At 43.9% G+C, this 22,123-nt stretch overlaps 1 protein-coding gene across 1 annotated transcript in view; it reads right to left on the bottom strand.

Moving 5' to 3' along the window:
• The window catches only part of LOC103984517 (probable sphingolipid transporter spinster homolog 2), a 34,401-nt gene extending 12,589 nt beyond the window's left edge, over nucleotides 1-21,812 (bottom strand). The window contains exons 1-6 of the mRNA XM_009402026.3: nucleotides 21,546-21,812; nucleotides 19,542-19,673; nucleotides 16,342-16,443; nucleotides 15,738-15,842; nucleotides 15,579-15,654; nucleotides 14,287-14,361 (exon numbers count right to left, since the gene is read on the bottom strand). Coding sequence (XP_009400301.2) covers nucleotides 14,287-14,361; nucleotides 15,579-15,654; nucleotides 15,738-15,842; nucleotides 16,342-16,443; nucleotides 19,542-19,673; nucleotides 21,546-21,748 — 693 coding nt within the window. The 5' untranslated portion in view covers nucleotides 21,749-21,812. The remainder of the gene's footprint in view (nucleotides 1-14,286; nucleotides 14,362-15,578; nucleotides 15,655-15,737; nucleotides 15,843-16,341; nucleotides 16,444-19,541; nucleotides 19,674-21,545) is intronic.
• Nucleotides 21,813-22,123: the final 311 nt, after the last annotated feature.

Below are 22,123 nucleotides of genomic sequence, written 5' to 3'. Positions count from 1 at the left end.
GCAAGACTGGCAGAAGAAGAAGAATGGAGGAGAAGACGGAGGAAGAAGAGCCAGAGGAGCGAACAGGCACCCAAATGAGAAAGAGGAGATGGCAGCAATGCAGCAGGGAAGAAAAACACCGGTGACAGTGGCATGGTGGCAAAACATGGCACAAGGGAGAAAAAGGAAGAGCATGACAGAGTGACCACATGCATGAGTGTGTGACAATGAGAAAATAGAAAATGCAAAGAAAAAGAACACAATTGTCACTCCTAGCTGTTAGAAAATTTAAAAAAATATATATTACAAGTGCTAAGCATACTGTACTGGGTTGCTTATCAGGTGGTGCACGGCATACCGGACAGAAAATTTAAAAATATATATAAGTACCAATTTATCAGGTGCGTTGCTTATATCTGTACCAGACAGAAAATTTAAAAATATACATATGTACCAGTGCAAGGTATTTGGTACCTTGGTTCTAATCAACAGATGAGCTTTGGCAATTAACTAGGCAATATTTCCATTGGATGACTATGACCTCAAGAAAAACAAGAAATTAACAGTTACAGATATAAGTCCAACTAATCATTCTTTTGACTCAGTATCTTACTTTATAAGCATCTTATATGCGAAACATAATCTTCTCTCAAGGCCAACCGTATAACCATTTTGCATGCAGGAGCTGATATATCAAACGTGGAGGCTATGCTTGGCAACTAATTTCTAACAATTACTACTCCAGAACAAGAAACATTACACTCCAGCTGCAAAATATTCTTATATCAAGTGATAGAAGTCGCATGATCATCTGCTATAATTCTCCACAGAACAATGAAAACACCTTAACAATATACAACAACCCAGCTTCAGAGATGCATGAGAATGCAATGTGTAAAAGAAAACATCTAGCTTCACAAGGCTTTTATCAGTCACATTAAGTACTGAAAATGCCAAAATCTAAGAACACGCTCTTCCCTCTCTGTCTAGATCTATCTATACATAAATATATGTATGTGTGTATATAATATATATATATATATATATATATATATATATGTGTGTGTGTGTGTGTGTGTGTGTGTGTATAGGGGGCCACACAAAATATTGATACATTGGATAGCATGTTTTATGCCAGTCAATGAGGGGAATAGATAGTGTAATATCTGGCATCTTAAAGACAATCGAAACATGAACAAACACATAGTAAACAAAATTATTTTGGAAAATCACAAATGTAAACATAATCATACACTGGAATCCTAGCTTATTTTATTATCAGATAGGTCAGGTTAATAAAAGATGCAAAAACAAGGTTTAAAATCTCTGGCACCAGATCCATGTTGGTCGTCACTAGACAAATGCCTTGCTTGACCACCTCATGACAACCAAGGCGAGGTGCTTGGGCTTGTGCGCCACCTAAGCTAGTGCCTAGGCATGAGTGCCGATCTGTCACGGACAAACTTCTAAACAAGATGCTTGATATAATGCTCATGTATGTCCGTGTCTCTTGGCATGTTCATGCCTTGTACAGAATGTAGAGGGGAGGCCGAAGGCTTAATAGTCCCATTTTAGTTGGGTTGGTGGCCTCTTTAGGCTTGTAAATAAAGGTTGTGTCATGTGGACACGTGCGAGAGATTTTCGGTATGTAATGGACCATTTTACCCTTTGTTGTGCCACTGTTCAGAGCTTGTCAAGTCTGTTTGTAATTTGCATTGTTTATGAAGTGTTTTTCGGAGATGTTTGCTTGTGGATCCTGATTGAGGCGTTCTCTCTAACTCGTTCTCTCTTTTGTTGGTCCTAAGGGACAATGGGAAGCTTCGGGGAGGCTGACCTTTGCGGACGGACACGCAAGGGTGTCGCACGACTTAGGCAAAACCAGCTAAGTCCGTGACAGATGGTATCAGAGCGGGACAAGCACTCATAGAAACACTTAGTATGCAAACGTGGGGGACCTAGCGGGGCTGCGTTGAGGGCAGTCAGCACACGCGCGATCGTTTGGGGGAAAACGGGCATGGAGATGTAGGGAAAAGGAGTCGTTCGAAGGAGTGAACATCTGACATTGGCATTCAGAGGAATGGCCAACCTTTCGCGCAAGAGACACCACGAGAACAGGCAAGCTTGGAAGAATTTGGAGCGCATAAAGGTTGGGATGGCTGAGTTTGAGCTACCGCTCAACGTTGACAACTATACTTAATGGTGCTCAAGGCAAGCGAAGCGCTTGGTAAAGGATGAGACCATCCAAGGTGGAATGAGTTGCTCAACGACCAAAAGAGTTATGCAAAGCTCACAGAGGTGAGGGGAATTACTAACTCGAAGAATTTGGTACTCATGCATGGGCTTGTATGCGGACGATGGAATGTTCGTGGCCATCCCAAGGCGACCGAAACTCGGTGCCATGGAGCATTGAAACTTTCTCTTCGGCATGTGAAGGATACGTCCGTAGGAGGCTGAAGTGTGCAACGAGTTCAGCATGTTGCTAGACCTTGAGTGGTGCAGCGGGGGCTGTATTGACGTGGAGTCGCAATCTAGCAAGTGTGTTTGCAGGAGGCAGAACAATGCACAGTTTGTTCAGCAGATCGGAGTAGTCCAAGGGGATGGTGGTCTCCGAAACGAAGAGAGATGTTGCTCCAATGGGACAGTTATCCAGGAGGGATAAGTCCCGGCTCTCCAGAGGGAGAATCATGTGCGACGGACCGCACATGTTGAGGAGGAGTACCTCAACAAACAACAACTCCACGAAGCTCAATGGACCGAGCAAGCGGCGAGGAGTCGTCGCATGATCTCGCTCGAGAGAATGCATTGGTGGATGCATTGCGAGATCAAGTGGGGGAGCGACCCAAAGCAACTCAAATGAAGGCACACTTGGAGTCGATATGGAGATCGGACTCAAGGGAGGGCTGACCCGTGGAATGGTGGGCGCGAGGACCACCATCGACTCAATGCAAAAACAAGGAGCGGAGCAACTTGGGTGTAACTTGGCGAAGTACCCAAGCCGCATGAAGGGAGCCAACATAGAAGTTGGAACATGGAGCAGAGGCACAGTGCTTTCCCTAGACAGAGGTCAAGGACATGAACTCTTGCAGAGGCAGGAGTAGAATCATGCTGTTCCATGGGTCCTTCATTCTGACGGAGTGGACTCATCTTGCATGGTGCCAAAGATGAAGGGAGCTTCTGGGCACATGCAACTTATCTCGGAGGAGCATTTGATGGAGGAACTAAGGCGACTCAATTTGCGGAGGCGAAGTTGGGTTCAGAAGGCCTTAGCACGGGGCAAGAGGACGCAGAGGCGGGTACTCTTGAAGAATATGCCACAGTGTTGCCATTCAAGTTGCCATGAAGGAAGCGGTGCGCAGCGGAGATTGTGCTGGTAGGGGCAGAGGCCCAGGATCCAGACAATGGTGCACTAATTGCAGCGAAGTCGGGGGACACTTCGGGAGCTACTAGGCGAGGACTGTCCTAGAGCGGTGCTTCATCTCGGTGTGACCCAAGAGTGGGTGGATGAAGGTCGATTGCCAAAGGAGCGAACAAAACCGAAGGTGGAAGAGACCCTGCGATGTATTGGCAGAGGCCACACATGGAGGGTTCACAATTCGAGTTTATTCCACAAGGATCAGAATGCAATGGAGATGTCATCAGGAGGCGACATGGTGCAGCGGATCGTGGTGGAACAGTTCGTGGCAATGCGACACACACGACATAGTCCCGTGAGGGACTAGATCATACGGAGGTATGATCGGGAGCTACTGGAAGCTCCACTTCGGTGAACAACACGACGGCAAGAAAGGCTATAGATTCAAGGAGTGAAGGCCATGGTACCGCAGAGGCGGGTCTTCCGGGCGTGCATCGAATTTTGCATCGGATGAAAACCTTGGTCATCAGCATATGGGGGCTGTGTTCCACTAAGGGAAAAGTTCGAATGCAAGTACCAGTGAGTTCCATGGGAGGGACTTGATCATGCAGAGGTATGATCGAATCAACTGGAGAGTTGGACTGCTCCAGAGCTCATATTCGCTTAAGGGAGCCCGACAAGTCAGAGGACAAGGTCGAGTAAGCGAACGTTGCTACCAAGGAAGCTAAGGAGAACAGAATCGGTGCAGACCCTATAATGCGATGGCAGAGGCCATGCATGAGAGTTGCAGTCTGTCTTTCCATCGACCAAAGGAGAGCTGCTTGGAGAACACAGAGGTGTTGAAGCAGGGGGTCGAAAAGGGCGAGGAAGCGACGACGAGTCCAGAGGGACTTAGCTACCCAAAATCAAGCATCAGTTAGAATGGAGGTGGACTCGGAGGAGGGCCACAGAGGAATATCTACTGATTGTGAAGAAAAGGGATGCAGATGCGAGGCGACGGATAATAGTGCCATGGGCATGGCAGCGCCATGGTACCGCAGAGGCGGGACTTCCGTGAAAGTCATTGATCCCTTGCTCTCATGGAGGGAGAGCGCTTGGTCGTGAAAGGGGCCGAGGAGGTGGAGCATGTAGAGGCAATCTCCAAGTACCGAGACAAGGCTGAAGGGCAGAGGCCGAGGAACTTCGTAAGACCGATGTCAATGTGCTTCTCATCAATATAGCCGAAAGTGAAGGACTTCGGGTCATGTAAGAGTGCATAACCAAGGAACGAAGCAGGCAGTACACGGTGTTGTACCTTTGCTACTCAGTGGAGTAGGCGGCAGGGTTGATGGAGAAGACGGTACAATCCCAGAGGCGACCAAACCTATGAGAGAATTACTCCAAGTTGGGGTGAAAACTTCCTGCATTCCAGAAGTTCGATGGCATTGAGAAGGTGAATCACAGTAACTAACTCAACGCAAGGAGTACAAACACTTCAAGTGCTTCAGAAGTGTGAGCAAAGAGCAAGCGAAGGCCAGTAACCAGCTCGATGCATGGAGTACAACCTCGAGGAGGCGGGCGAAGTCAAGTAACCTTTGCCTTCTCAACTCTTAAGAGAATGGGCGAAACCGAGTACCCCAATTCTCTTATCTATCCAGCAGAGGAGCTCTGCATATGTTCAAAGACCCTTCGAAGATAATGGAAGACAATAGTTATCAAATCCTCACCAACGGTGATCAGTGCTACTGAGAGTAGATTGTCCGCTTCATTTCCCAACGAAATGCCAATCGAAAGCGGAAGTGATGTGAACCTACTTGGATGTGACAACTAAGTGAAAGAAGAGTCAATGAGCAAATTTTGTGGAGGAAGGACCCAAAACTTCAGAAGTTTGCGAGACGATGCTCGTTAAAGCTCTAACAAACATCTACCCAGTTCAAGCAGCATGTGGAATTTGAGAGACTGGCGTAATAAGGATGGTCTTTTCCTTCATCTAGGGGATCCGCAGGAATCAACAAGGATCAACACAACTCAGCCAACCCCACACCAGAGTCAGAGTCATTGGTGAGTTGAAGCAGCATGGCGGATCAAAGGTTCGACTACTCAAAAACAGCAACGGAGAGCAGCTAGGAGCCAAGAGGCGCATTGTAGCTGGAGCAGAAGATTGAAGACTCAGCAAAGGCGAGGAGTTGCAGTGTCGACAAAGGCTTCAACGAGGACGTCGAAGGAATAAGTGGGGGAGAATGTCACGGACAAACTTCTAAACAAGATGTTTGATGTAATGCTCATGTATGTCCGTGTCTCTTGGCATGTTCATGCCTTGTACAGAATGTAGAGGGGCGGCCGAAGGCTTAATAGTCCCATTTTAGTTGGGTTGGTGGCCTCTTTAGGCTTGTAAATAAAGGTTGTGTCATGTGGACACGTGCGAGAGATTTTCAGTTTGTAATGGACCATTTTACCCTTTGTTGTGCCACTGTTCAGAGCTTGTCAAGTCTGTTTGTAATTTGCATTGTTTATGAAGTGTTTTTCGGAGATGTTTGCTTGTGGATCCCGATTGAGGCGTTCTCTCTAACTCGTTCTCTCTTTTGTTGGTCCTAAGGGACAATGGGAGGCTTCGGGGAGGCTGACCTTTGCGGACGGACACGCAAGGGTGCCGCACGACTTAGGCAAAACCAGCTAAGTCCGTGACAGATCGGTCCGGATGCACTGAGTCACATTCCCTAGATTGAGTCAAATCCAGATCGAGCCAAATGGTTTGACTCAATCAACTAATCAGATTCCTTCACCCTCCCCCTCCCCCCATGTTGAGCCTAATACAGACCGAACCAAATGGTTTGGCTTTATCAATTAACAGGATTCCCAATTGTGCCCTCTCTCCCTGCGAGCCCAAATTGCCCCAATGACCTGCTCCTCACCCCGTCCCCCCAAAACCCTTACGAATGGTACCTCCTCCGATGCCATCTGACAACCGCATGGTGCAAGCGACCCCACCCCCCGCCTCTCCCTGATTTTGCTCTCCCCCCAACTACCTCCTCTTCCCCTCCCCCCAAAACACTCGTGGATGATGCCTCACTCGACGTAGCCAGGCAATAGCATGGCATCCTTCACCGCTTACCCCGCAAAACACACACACAATCCCTCCTCTCTTCCCTTGTGCAACCCCCCGCCCTCTCCCCTTCTTTTTCTTCTTCTTTTTTTTCTCTCTCAGTGGTGCAAGCAGCCCCACCTGTCTCTCCTCACTCTCGGCTCTCTCTCCCAACTCCTTCCCTGCAATTAGATATATCTCTCTGTCCATCTCCAATAAATGCAAAGCCACCCACCCCCTGGCTCCTATGCTTCTCAGCCACCACCCATCTCCAGCCACTCTCAGCCATGACCCCCTACCCTGCACTCGACCGGACATCATTGGACTTCAATGCATCTGAACTCTGCTGCTGCTCTCCGTCACCTCTGCACTCTGCAGTCATAGCCTCACTCTTGATTATTGATCCTGAACAGTTAATTACTGGATTGTTACTGCTAACCTCTTGGATTGTCACAGCATTTTTAGAATGTTCAATCATGGTAATCAGAGATAGTACCTTTATTTTCATGGTTAAATATATGTAATTCAATATGTTAGTGGTGATATTTAGAATATAAATGATATGAAACTCATGTATTGTCTAATTTATATCTTGATGATTGTCTTCATCCTAAATAATATTTAATTATAAATTTTACATTGGTGAGTGCCTCATTACACCTAGGTGAATGCCTAACACCTTGGACATTTTGTCACGAACGGTTGTCGTGCATCTGCAACAACTCCGTTCAACGAACCGTTCGTCGCTCTCATCTACATGTACAGCTGCTTGGCAGCATAGTTTGTCTTGGTTTTAAGTCCTTTTGCTTGTAAAAATGTAAGTTCGAATAAGTTGCAGCGCTACAGTGCGATCGCTCACCGAACCGAGCAAAACAACCCCAAAACAGCCCAAAACAGCTCCATTTTCGCATGCCACGGGCTGTTTTATGCAGCCCACTACCGCACGCAAAACGTCAGCCATCTCAGCACCCTGGAACCACCCAGGTGGCACCATGGGGGATGGGGCTTCGGTATAGTGTCGGGCGTTGAACAACCTTTCGCAAGTTCGCACGTTACCTTGACGGGAACTTGTTGTCGCGCCCGGTACCCGGTGAGCAGCTATTTGTGGACTTGCAACTGTTCGTTCAACCCTCTAAAATCCTTATTTTCCTCCTCTCCCTCTTTTCTCTTGTGCATGCAAGGTGCTCACTGAATTGCTTGTAAAGCTTCCCCTTTTCGCGAGACGTCGGGACTTGTCCGTCGCTCTTTCTTCGAACTAATCAACTTTCTCTTTTACAAGTCCATCGGGACCTGCGAAAGGTTGCAAGTGGGCTGATCTTTGCGGACGCAAATCGCAAGGGCAAAGCGCGACTTAGGCAACGCAAGCTAAGTTCGCATCTTTGCCGCAAGGGTGCCTCGCGACTTAGGCAACGCAAGCTAAGTTCATGTCTTTGCCGCAATGGTGCCTCACGCCTTAAGCAATTCCAGCTAAGGCCGTGACATTGTGGTATCAGAGCGGGCAAACACTTCGAGCGAGCAGCGAAGGAACTTCGCAACTTCGCTATGGCAAAGCATCGTGGCGAATCAAGCAAGACGGGGCAAGCTGGACCCTTGCCCCAAGCAGTCGTAGGTAGGCTGCAAGTGCACACTCGCTCTCATGCTGTTGGAGCCGCTCATGAGGAGCGCAACAGCGAACATGATGAGCGAGAAGTTAGCTACTCTCCGCGAGCGGAGGAGGCGCAATCTGGAGCGCTGACCGGGAAAAAGAGTCATAATGAGAGACTCACAATGGCGGAAACCCGCTTGGATGTTCTTGAAGCGAGCTTGGAGGAACTCTACTATGGCCAACGAAGGCTTGTTGGGGTAGAGAGCTCGCAAGAAGAAGCGGAGTCCAGGATCGACAAGATCGAGGCCCTAGTTGATCGACTGTCAGATGACACTAAAGACTCCGTGCAACACCTGTAGGAAGTTGTGGCGGAACTCACTTCAAGGGTGACCATGCTCACAAGAGCACTAAATGCGGGAGGAAGCAACACCCGCGTTGCGCAGCCATAGAACTTGAGGGCACCCGAGCCTCATGGTTATGGAAGGGCCAGAGATGCCAAAGAGCTCGAGAATTTCCTGTTCGACATGGAACAATACTTTCGAGCTACGAGGCCTGATTCTGAAGAAACCAAAATTTCTATAGCAACCATGTATCTAAACGGAGATGCAAAACTTTGGTGGCGAACCTGTTGGGAGGAGATCTAACAAGGTCGGTGTCGAGTCGACACATGGGAGGACTTAAAGCGGGAGTTAAGAACTCAATTCCTACCGGAGAACACAGAGTTCGTCGCAAGGAGGAAGATGAGACAACTTCGCCAGAGTACTTCCATTCGAGACTACGTGAAGCAATTTTCTACGCTAATGCTGGACATACGGGACATCTCCGAGAAGGATAAGCTATTCAGCTTCCTCGTTGGTTTGAAGCCATGGGCTCAATAAGAACTACACCGAAGGAATGTCGCCGATGTGATCAGGACAATTGTTGCCGCAGAAAGGCTCACCGACTTTGTTTCCTCTGAAGACCCGGGAAGAAGGAAACAATCTTCAGGCAATCGCCCTCCAAAATATTCTCGAGGGAAAGAGCTCGGGGGCGAACAAAGGAAGAAGAGTTCCCACAAAGGGCCAAGCCCGTAGGGCAAGGCCCCGAAACCTGACATATGCTTCTTGTGCGGAGGACCGCACATGGTGAGGGAGTGCCCATAAAAACAGGCACTCAATGCTTTAACAGCTTTCATCCGCCCCCCACGATCGGACAAGGGCAAGACTGTCGCTCTTAGTTCGAGTAGTTTTGAATCCAGCAGCGATAATGAGGAGTCGCAAGGACCCCGGATGGGAGCAATGCGTTTGTTGAACGTCATGCGGGGTCAAGTGGGGGAGAACACAAAGACAAGGCTACAAAAAGCAGGAAGTGGTGAGCTGATGTACGTAGACATCAAGCTCAATGGCCAAACGACCCGTGCAATGGTGGACACGGGCGTTATCCACAACTTTATTGTCGATCGAGAAGCAAAGCGACTTGGGCTGATCTTGGAGAAGAGTCCAAGTCGAATGAAGGCGGTGAACTCGGAGGCCAGGAGAATCTCCGGGTTGGCAAAGGGAGTTCCCATCAAGATCGGAACATGGAGCGGGAGCACAAACATGATAGCGGTGCCACTGGACGACTTCCAAGTGATTCTTGGAATGAAGTTCATGCACGCGGCGAAATTGGTGCTAATGTCGTTCATAAACTCCCTGTGTATGATGGGAGGTGGCGACCCCTGTGTGGTTCCCGTCTCAAGAAGAGGAACCAAGGAACCCCAACATATATCGGCATTACAACTAAAGAAGGCGATGCGAAAAGGTGAATTAACATTCGTGGCTACTATAAAGCTAGAGCCACTCGACGAGAAGGCCATTCATGAACCTGCTGTGGTGGCGAACGTCCTGAAAGAGTTCACTGACATTATGCCACCCGAGTTGCTGAAGACTCTTCCGCCACGTAGAGGCGTGGATCACAACATCGAGCTGGAGCCAGGAGTGAAGCCTCCAGTGAGACAACCCTACCGCATGCCCGCACCAGAGTTGGCAGAACTCAGAAAGCAGTTAAGTGAACTGTTAAGCGATGGTCTCATTCACAGCTCTAAAGCACCATTCGGAGCTTCAGTTCTCTTCCAGAAGAAATAAGATGGGAGCCTCCGATTATGCGTCGATTACCAAGTCCTCAACAAAGTGACGGTGAAGAACAAGTATCCCATCCCACTCATCGCGGACTTGTTCGACCAGTTGGGCAAAGCCAAGTATTTCTCAAAACTCGACCTTCGGTCGAGGTATTGGCAGGTGGGCATTGCTGAAGACGACGAAGCGAAGTCTACCTGTGTGACCAGGTATGGAGCGTTTGAGTTATTGGTGGTGCCTTTCGGCTTAACCAACACTCCGGCCACGTTCTGCACTCTCATGAACCAACTATTCAAGGAGTATTTGGATAAGTTCGTGGTCGCCTACTTAGACGATATCGTCGTCTACAGTCAAACGCTCGAGGAGCATGTCAAGCACCTTCGGAAAATTTTCAAGATTCTTAGGGAGAACACTTTGTTCGTGAAAAGGGAGAAATGTTACTTTGCTCAAACGGAGATCTTATTCTTGGGGCATCAAATCGGTGATGGCTCCATTCGGATGGACAAATCGAAGGTGCAAGCAGTTGCGGAATGATGAACTCCAAAGAAGGTGCTAGAGTTGAGATCTTTCGTTGGTTTCGTCAACTATTATCGGCGCTTCATAGCAGGGTATTCGAAGCGTGCAACTCCACTAATGGAGTTACTGAAGGAGCAGCCTCGGAGTTACCGATGCATTGAGTCGGAAAGTGGAGCGTGTGAATGTCGTACAATTGGAGGGTAGAGGCCAAGCAAGTCAGTTGCACTTCAACTTCCTTTCCAGGATCAGGGATGGACTGTATAGTGATCCCCAGGCAGAAGCCCTGATACAGCTCATTAAAGAAGGCAAGGCACGACAGTTTTGGGTCCGGGAGGGACTTGTTTACACCAAAGGGAATAGGGTTTATGTTCCTTGAGTGGACAATCTGAGACGTGAACTTTTAAGAGAGTGTCACGATTCCCTTTGGGCTGGACACCCAGGCATTCATAGAACCTTGGCTCTCGTGGAGAGGGCCTTCTATTGGTCGAAGATGGGGACTAATGTGGAGGAATATGTTCAAACGTGCCTCACTTGCCAACAAGACAAGGTAGAGCAACGGAAGCCGATGGGACTTCTAGAGCCGTTGGCCGTATCAGAAAGGCCGTGGGAGAGCATTTCCTTGGACTTCATATCAAACTTGCCCGTAGTAGGGAGACTCGGATCGATACTCGTGGTGGTCGATCGATTTTCAAAGTATGCAACTTTCATTGTTGCTCCCCTACACTATTTAGCAAAGGAGGCGGCCAAGCTGATGATGAAGGATGTGGTGAAGTATTGGGGAGTCCCGCACAATATCATCAGTGATCGAGACGCTCGGTTCCTAGGACGATTCTGGACCGAGCTATTCAAATTGTTGGGGTCCAAGTTATACTTCTCCACAAGCCTCCACCCCCAGACGGATGGCCAAACTGAAAGGATAAACTCGCTCCTAGAGCAATATCTTCAGTATTACGTGAGTGCCAATCAACGAGATTGGGTGAAGTTGTTGGACATTGCCCAATTCTCCTACAACTTGCAGTGGAGCTATGCGTCCAAAAACAGCCCTTTTGAGATCATTCCAGGACAACAACCGTCAACTCCTCACACCATGGCAATCGGGTATACTGGGAGTAGTCCGTCAGCCTACCACTTCGCAAAGGAGTGGCACCGAAATGCAAATATTACGCGGGCTTACTTGGAGAAGGCGGCAAGAAGGATGAAGAAGTGGGCAGACTTAGGAAGGCGACCGCAAAAGTTCAAGGTCGACGATTTGGTGTTGGTAAAACTCCAACCAACATCACTCCAATTCTTTAGGAACAAAGTACACAAAGGATTGGTGCGCAAGTATGAAGGGCCCTTCCCAATTATCAGTAGGGTGGGCAGCGTCTCCTACAAGTTGCAGCTGCCGACGTGGTTCAAAATTCACAATGTTCTTCACGCCAGCAACCTAAAAGCCTACCACTCGGATCCGCAAGATGCTTCCCGAAGTATTCCAACTCGGCTACCCCCAACCAGAGTCTCCTACAAGAAGCTAGTTGAAACCATTTTAGCGGATCGCAAGATAAAGCTACCCAATGGAGCTGAGCAAACCGAGTACTTGGTGAAGTGGTGAAAACTTCCCCGAACTGAAGCCAGTTGGGAGCCCGAAGATGCCCTGCGACATGAAGAAACAATTATCAACAACTACCAACAAGCGTCAACGAGGGCGTCGACAGTTTAAGTGGGGGAGAATGTCACGAACGATCGTCGCGCACCTGCAACAACTCCGTTCAACGAACCGTTCGTCGCTCTCATCTACGTGTACAGTTGATTGGCAGCATGTTTTGTCTTGGTTTTAAGTACTTTTGCTTGTAAAAATGTAAGTTCGAACAAGTTGCAGCGCTACAGTGTGATCGCTCACCGAACCGAGCAAAACAACCCAAAACAGTCATTTTCGCGTGCCACGGTGTCACGGACAAACTTCTAAACAGGATGTTTGATGTAATGCTTATGTATGTCCGTGTCTTTTGGTATGTTCATGCTTTGTACAATATGTAGAGGGATGACCGAAAGCTTAATAGTCCCATTTTAGTTAGGTTGGTGGCCGCTTTAGGCTTGTAAATAAAGGTTGTGTCATGTGGACACGTGTGAGAGATTTTCGGTCTGTAATGGACCATTTTACCCTTTGCTGTGCAACTGTTCAGAGCTAGTAAAGTCTGTTTGTAATTTGTATTGTCTATAAAGTGTTTTCGGAGATGTTTGCTTGTGTATCCCGAGTGAGGCGTTTTCTCTATCCTGTTCTCTCTTTTGTGGGTCCTAAGGGACCATGGGAGGCTTTGGGGAGGCTGACCTTTGCGGACGGACACGCAAGGGTGCCGCACGACTTAGGCAAAACCGGCTAAGTCCGTGACAACGAGCTGTTTTCTGCAGCCCGCTGCCGCACGTGAAACGTTAGCCATCTCAGCACCCTGGAACCACCCGGGTGGCACTATGGGGGATGGGGCTTCGGTATAGTGTCGGGCGCTGAACAACCTTTCGCAAGTTCGCACGTAACCTTGACGGAAACTTGTTGTTACGCCCGGCACCCGGTGAGCAGCTGTTTGTGGACTTGTAGCTGTTCGTTCAACCCTCTAAAGTCCTTGTTTTCCTCCTCTCCCTCTTTTCTCTTGTGCACGCAAGGTGCTCGCTGAATTGCTTATAAATCTTCCCCTTTTCGCGAGACGTCGGGACTTGTCCGTCGCTCGTTCTTCGAACTAATCAACTTTCTCTTTTACAGGTCCTTTAGGGCCTGTGAGAGGTTGCAAGTAGTCTGATCTTTGCGGACGCAAATCGCAAGGGCGAAGCACGGCTTAGGCAACGCAAGCTAAATTCGCGTCTTTGCCGCAAGGGTGCCTCGCGACTTAGGCAACGCAAGCTAAGTTCGCATCTTTGCCGCATTGGTGCCTCACGCCTTAGGCAATTCCAACTAAGGCCATGACAGTTCGGAACCTTGGCATCTTTTAGCGCCTAGCACTACTTGACATCAGCAAGTTTGCTATTGGTGCAGGACCAATTCAAACGGTATATAGAACCATATGTCAAAGTTACTTTTGTTTCATATTTTAAACGTGTCATAATAAGCGCAGTTAACATAAAGTCCTCCAGAAACAAAAATACATATGCTTCATAAAAGTTCCCCGTAAACAAGATACATATGCTTCATGAAGTTCCTGGTAGTGTGTCAACGACATGGAAAAATTCAGAAGCTTGGATACGTATAGTCAAGGTCAAAAGGTAACAAGTTAGCTCCGCCACACAATTATATAGAATTGGAAACAAGTTACCTCTGCCATACATTCTGATGGAATTGGTACGAGTTATGTCCACTGAACATTATTCTACAGCTTTTTATTATGTTCACATTCTTAACTTTCGATTTAATTAAACTGTGTTCAAGTGATATAACCAAAGTGTTTGATGAAGCAAGGTACGATGGAAATATCAAACAATAGAAGAAAAAAAAAGATCTGCTAAAGAAACAGGAAGATAAAGATTAAACAGTATGGAACTATTCAACATATGTCACAAAATGACAAAAAGGCCAGAAAAGGTACTATCAAATCAATTACTGAACACAATAAAGAATAAACCATCAAAACAAAATTAATCAAATAAACATCTGACACTCAAGTGCTATATCAAACCACATTTGATCATAATTATAACAAACAGAATGTTAAGTAACATCATAAGAGAAACTAACCAGCCCACCATATACATAGCCAATGGCAATGCCTGTAGGTATACACATGTAGAAGACTGCAAGCCATGCTGTTTTCTGATGCCATGACATGGAATAGAGCAACAAGTCAATCCATTGAGGAAAACAAAGGCTGATGATCATACAGCGGCTAATGTAAGAAGTCAATACAAGAGGAGAGTGATTTAGATTATTATTGAACCATTTTGTATGGTGCAAAAAAATCATTAGATCCATCTCAAGTGAAAAGACTCAAGAAAATTGTAATAGTCAAAAATCTATATGTACCACATCCATTAGTGACTTGTTCTTGCTGTTTGTTATATAATCAAAGTTCTTCAAAGACAGGTAAATTGTCTATATGTCACACTAACTGATAAAGATCAATCTCTAAAGTTTGACAAATGGACTCATCTGGCCTTTTGTTTTCCAGCTAAAATCCGGTTTACAAGTCTGAATTTGTTCCACAAGAATTGGAGAAGTAAAACCTAACAATAATGTATTTTCAACCCTATATTCACAGCTTCCTTAATAACAATAACTAGAACTTTTCTATCCTGTGTTTTAATTTTTCATGTAATCCTTTAATATTCATATTTTAACAGCATGCAGAACTATGATTTCCTTCCTGTGTGACAACTGTTGGATTCTACTCTGTACTAAACAGTTAATTCATACCAATGCATATCTTTGTTTCGGTTGAATAAATTGAGCATAAAGTCATGTGTCCCCAAGTTGCCAACATATACAAGAATATGCACGTTAGTGTCCGCTGATGCATGTTAATGTGACCATCGAAAATGTATAGAATCTAGCATATTGTTGAGCCTGTGGCCAACAATATGGCAGAATGCAGCACAGCAGCAAATACCATGGCAGGTTGGTACATCCTAGGCCAACCTGACATCAGTACTCACCTTCTGTATTGCTTGACAATCATTAAAAGAGTTGTATTTTCAACTTTGGAGCACGAATTTCAAAATTTATTTTATACACTCATCCCATTTGACAGCTGCTGGTTTGTCAAAACACAGCAAAGCCAACATCACAAAGTTGAATCAGAAAATTGTAAGATAAAACAATCTTGCCCATGCTAAATGACAATGGCAAGGAAATATTTTCTTGATGAATCAATTGAATGCAAAAGCCATAGAAAAATCACAAAGCTCTCTTTAGTTTTTTATGTCAAATAATTGAAAATTAACAAAACAAAACCAAGTGACAGGATATTGCCATGTATATGAAAAAAAAAAGGCTCAGTGGAATGAGCTCGATCAAGTTTTAAACAAACAAACCTGAGAAACAGGTGCATTGTCATCTATAAATGGAGCTGCAAGACTAATGAAAGAAGCCTCACCAACACCAACCAACCTAAGTACACGAGTTAACAGCATTGGCAACTCAAAATTAATAGCAAACGTTAATGAATCATGTGAAACCAATGAAATGCTCACATGCGGCATATCGTAATTGACCAGAAATCAAATGCACAACCACAACCAGCAGTAGCAATAGTCCAAACTAACAGCCCTACTCCAATTAACCTAAAAGGATTGTGGCTGCAAAAAGAAAACAACAATAATATTATAAATCAAATCAAAACTAATTAATTTGACAAACAGATACCAAGGAAAAATCTATGAGAAACTGTAGCGTATTGCTGAACAGTCTTTCTAAATTCATCATGCATATCAAGAATATTTACAATCTAAAAGTGAACACATAAGGGAAAGTCCAGTGCACAAAGATCTCATGACATGGGTCTTGGGATGGTCACTATACACAGTTTAATCGCTTCAAGTGAACAGGTTGTTTCCGCAACTCGAATCTGGTAACCCAGATGGCAAAGGGGCAATCTTACCTTAATACCAAGGCTCAACCACCCCTAAAAGTTGATACAACAGATACTAAGTAATCCCATGAACTAAACTTATCTTGCTTCAAGAACTAATGACTAAACTTTCCATTCTGTGCAACATAAAAATTATAAAATATTACTCTGCAACAAATAGTATTATATCCTAGAGATTCAGGTAACTGTTCCAGAAAAGAACCAACCTCTTTGCTAAGGATGCAAATATTGGGGAAGCCACTAGTAGCCCAACCATGAATGCTGATGAAAGTACACCATCTTCAAAGTAATTCAGGTTGAAGTCTCCTCTGCATGAATGTCGGTTAGGAAGCACAAAACGAAAAATAAACCAAACAAAGTATTAGTAATAAATACAGAATTTAACACAAAACCATGGTTGCTTGTTTGATAGTGTGTCTAATGTATAGTTGAATCCACATGTAGCTTTTGTTTATATAATCAGTAAACGGCAAGCGATTATGGTATAATATGATTACCCTCAACTAAGATAAAGAATAATTATCTCAATGTTATAAACACAAGCAACTCCAAGAGCATTTTCTTTTCCCAGAAACAAGCATATGATGTGTTCATACTACCAAGCTCCCACACTAACGGTATCTGTTTCTACTTGGATTCATGATTCTAAGACTATTACTAAAAATTTTGCAATAGTAGAATGCATCAAATTTTCCTACCCTATTATCTGAAATGTATACATTGAAAGCTTACTCTTTCAATATGTTATTATGATCTCCTCATTTGTTCCAACTATAAGTTAGAGTTGCTAAAATTAATGCAATAAGCAAGAAGTTCTACTTCTAATCCAATCACTTATTAGTAATTATTTTATTGTGAAATTACACCAAATTTGCCCCCATCTTCAACTTTCCAAATGCAGTGAATTTCTTAATGGGAACAATCTATGATGCGCCAAAATGGCAAATAAGAAAGTAATAAGACTAGTGTATTAGTAAAAATCTATGCATTGAAATGCATTTCAAAGAAAAAACCTTTTAAATAGCCAGCCAGTGCATAAGGCTTTGACAACCGGAAATCTAAAGGTTCGGATGTAAGCAGCCATATTTAACCTGCTGGATAGTGATTCCTCAATTCAAACCCACTACTCCCAACTTGCAGTCAGGCAAACTTAATACATTGCAAGCTTCGTCATCTGATGTAGAACTCATCTATGCAAAAATTTTAACAAAACTAAGACCATTCATCACATGGTCAGTCCATGTACATCATACGTGTGTGCTCCATTATACAAATAAGATCAGAATCATCCATCAAAAAAGTCCCTCTTAAATTAGTATCCAGCATGTCATATGTCATCCTTGACAGGGAGAGCATAATCCATCACATACTATTCCCTATCACTAATCAATCGTATCAAAGTTGTCCATCAAAAACACTATTGACAATTTTTAATGCTGGGGACCAAAAAAAGATGAATTGGTAAATCAAATGAAATTTTGCATTTAGCCATTGACTCTGTTGCATCCTCCAATCACAAGATGATTTCACAATAGCTCAATTCAAACTCCTCTATCTTAGCATCATGTTCATCAGCATCCTGGCCACAATGTAGAGCAGCAACCTTACGAATGTACCAATGACCGTAAAAGTGTGCAATTGCACAAAACATAAGCATCATAGTTAGTTACAATCAAGCATGCTAGACCGCTACTAACTTGTGTATGATCTTTGGCAAATCTAAGCCCCTCACAAGAAAGTTCCATGAACTCAAAATACCAGTTCTGAAAACATAAGAATCCCAGTTCGCAAAAAAAAAAGTCTCAGCCTTGTATCTATATTAACATGAGGCCCCTCAATATACTCATCCATGTGCATATATTTGCACGAGTATGTGTGAAGCTAGCAAACTTAACTTACGTCCATTCCGAAAGAAAAAGAAAAGATGTTTTAACTTCAGAATACAGACAACAGGATTTCAAGGCATCTTAGCTTATTCCGGGACGGGGTTTAAAAAGATGCCTGGGCGCTCACCTAGACGCTCGGGTGAGGCGAGGCTCAAGCACCTCAGGCCTCGACCAGGCGACGCACTTCAATAAAACGTTGCCTGGGCGCTCGCCTGAACCCAGGCGTCGATCGCCTTGGGATAGCGCCCGATTCAAACGAAGCAACCGAACCAAACTATTAAGTCTAGTTCGGTTAAATAGTAGTTAGTTGGTTCGATTGAACCAACTAAGCTACATACAAACCACCCCCCCCTCTTTCCCCTCGCATGACCCTGAGTCATAAACCCTAGCGCAGCTGCTGCCTCTGCCATTGACGCTTCCTCTGTCGCCACGCATAGGACCGACACTTCCTCTATCACCGACGGACGGGACCGACGACCTAGCTTTCACGCAATTCCCTCTGCCGTCGTTGCTTTCGTGTGCAGCTCCTTCCACCATTGAGGGAGAGGACCACAACTTCATGCGTCACCGACGGACACCTCTGAAGCTTACTTCACCGACGATGTCGCTGTTCGCAACTTCCACAACCGCTGCTACTGCCGCCCGCAGCTTCCTCCGCCACCATCGCTGTCGTCCAAAAATTCCTCTGTCACCGCTGCCCTCTCCTTCTTGCATAGGTATGGACCCACATTTTTCAGTTCCTACATTCATTAAAGAGTGTGAATTTAGTGGTACTCCATCCACAATGTTGTCTACGGACTTCCCCTCTTATTGGCTTTAAGAAATTACCTCGATAAGTTAGTGGTACTCAATCCACAGTGCTGTCTATGGCCGTCCCCTTTTATTGGCTTTAAGTGATAAACACTGGTTAAGTAAGGGGCTATGCTCAATTGCCGAGAAAGGAAAACGCTAATTTAATGCCATATTTTTATTTATATAATCATATTTGTCAATTGTATTAAATATTTTTATATTTTAATATTTTAGCGCATCTCGCTTCGCTTGAACGAACGCATAATGCCTCAGGCATTTTGGGAACTTAGTGTCATTTAACACCAAGCGCTTTTTAAATCACTATTATGGGAAGTGGAAGAATGACCATCAAAACATTTTATTAATTGCAAAATACATAAAAAGTTAAAACTGCAATTAGAAAATGATCACAAGATAATTCAAAATATGAAGCATGAATACCATGAGTGCAATAAAGCTGACACAGCTGATGATCAAATTCTTTTTGGCATATCACGAGGACTACTTAAAACTTGTAAATTTAAGTTCGTGCCTGAAAATAATAACAGTTCTGTTTCATACAACAAGATGAAAATGCATCCCAGTCAATAAGCATTTAGACTTATGAAAATGAGCCAAAAAGTTAGCATAAAGTCACAAAGTTCATAGTTAAAAACTCATAGTTACAACTGAAAATTGCAGTGTTAAAGCTTAAGAATATCAATCAGATATTTTAAAATGAATCTTACTGAATTCCGGTACCCGAAGTGCATGTGCCACTATCTGTGCAGGTCTTGCGACTACCATTTACACCATTACTTGCTATTGCACCCCGATCAACATAATTCAACATGTTGATTATGCAAAATATCACAAGCAATCTGCAAATAGAATAAATTTCTCATAAGATAAATGATTGATTAAAAAGTTAAGTGCTACAAAAAAATTCTCTTTCCTTCATGTTCGGCTTGATCAGAAACTTTAACAAATACAATTTATAAATATTCCAACTCACATTGCATGCAAAGATGCATAGACCCAACAACTTTATATAAAATTCATATATAGAAACAATTACCAATTCATATCTTCCATGTATACATCTACTGGCTTCTTATCACAAAAAAAGGCAACACATTAGCTTTGAGCAACAGGTAAAATGAAGTTCCAAATTATCAACTTTGGGTCCTGCTCCTTACTGTAGCATGCAATGCAATGACCTCTTTTTGGCGAATGCAAGTAATTAACATTGCATCCAAATGAAAATAGAAAAGCAAAAGAACAAAATAATATAAGTTATTTGTGACAATCTACAGTACTGAGATTGATATGAATTGTTCTAAAGTACATAAAATTATACAAGCTATTACGTCTATCACTATATAATTGTTCGATATAATTGCCACAGGAAAATGCACATAAGGGCCATCACACCAGGCCCTGACCGTCCCGTATATCATGCAGGTAACCTAGATGACAGAAATACATGTTAGCTCATAATACATTGATGCATAGAACAACAAGGTTGGCCAATTTCAGGTAGACACAAACTAAAGTGCTTCAGGAATCCCTTCCCCAAAGTAAAGAATCAGTTGAAAAGCATGGTGCATCTTAAAATTTTCTGCTTAACATAAAATACTTAACAATTTTATACTGTGTCCTAGATCCTAGTCAAGGACTTATCAAAGTAAATCAGAAGAAAAAAATTGTTATTGCTTTAAAGTAATTTTCACCTTCAAATAATATAACCATTAGGCAAATCATACAATAGGACTCAAATAATTCAAATTGCTTAAGTAGAATGCAATTTCAGCATAAACTAGTTTGCAAATACCTCATAAACGCCTCTCAAGACCAAGATAAGATAAAACTATACAATTTTCTAAACCATGACCTGCGCCCTAGAAAAGCAAATAAACAAAGCACAAACACTATTCAAACTTTTATATAGCAAATGCAAATGAGCTGAGACTGTAATGACAATGAGTCAAATGGAAAAGAAACAATATTATAATTATCAATTAATAATAAAAAACAAATAAATAAGGTACAACATCATTCTAATTTATATAGTCAACACAAATGAGTTGAGACCATAATGACAACGAGTCAAAAAGGAAAAGAAACAAAATTAGAATTATTAATTAACAATAAAAGAGCAGTTTATAAGATACAACCATCATTCTAACTTGGATAGTAAATACAGATGAGTTGAGACTGTAAGGACTACGAGTCAAAAAAGGACAATAAACAACATTAGAAATACAAATTAATTACAATTCAACACCTGAACACATTAAGAAACATAAAAGCTGTGAATTTCCTTCTATGCTTCTGTTTGTTATGACTTCAACCAACTATTATATGCTATAACTGCTAGGACACATTCACACTTGATGTTGCACATCACAAAGAATTTTGGAAAATTGTAATCTGATTAGCCAAAGGTAACTCAATTGGGAACGTTCTAATTTTCTGACCCACAAAAAAATTCAAAAACCTCCCAGGTGAAGTTATCTTATATTTCGGAGGCACCAGGACAACATCAACCAACCCAAATAGCAATCTTTATCAAGATTTCAAATTTCAGCTGTTAATTCTCTAATTATCAGAAATGGGATTCAGAGCAACCGGACAACCAACAACCTCGATTCCATTTTATTTTAAATGAAGAAAAGAATCAAAACCCTACAACAAGCAAAGTAGCAATCAAGACATCCACAACAACAGAGGAATGACAGGGTCTCGTGTACCTCTTGGGCGTGAACCAAGAAGGATTGGGGTCGGAACCGGGGATAGGGTTGCCATCGGGACCTTCAGGAAGGGCGATCGCCATCTCGGCCTTCGCCGGAGGAGGAAGACGAGAAGGGGGAGATGGAGAGGGAAGACCAGCGGAGTCCGGGTTGGAAGCGGAGTCGGTTTCTGCGACCGCCACCTCGAATACCGCCTCAACCATCTACAGGAAGAAATTTCTCCCCCTCCCCGTTGCTACGGAAGACTTGAATACGACGGGAATAGGAGAGCGGTAAAAGGATGAAAAGATGTTATCCTTTTATTTATTGTTTTCCTTTGTAATCGTGTTGACGGTGTGGTGTGGATTGGTGCGGTAGGCAAGATAACGACACGCTTTCATACCCGTTCACTTATTGGTCGTTACACCTACTAATGGGACCCAGAAATGCTTTATCCAATCAAAAAAGGAGTAACTGGGATCTGAATACGAATTTCTTTGCGTGCTGTACAGTCGACAAACTCTGGTGACCGGCTGGTGAGAAAAGCTCGAGATAAAGACGGCAACAGAGGGGTGCATCAAAATTTGGTGATAAAAGCT

Source organism: Musa acuminata, chromosome BXJ2-5 (assembly GCF_036884655.1).
Source record: "Musa acuminata AAA Group cultivar baxijiao chromosome BXJ2-5, Cavendish_Baxijiao_AAA, whole genome shotgun sequence".
Taxonomy (NCBI): Eukaryota; Viridiplantae; Streptophyta; class Magnoliopsida; order Zingiberales; family Musaceae; genus Musa; species Musa acuminata.
Note: the sequence above shows the minus strand (reverse complement) of the source record. Positions and strands in the feature narration are given on the sequence as shown.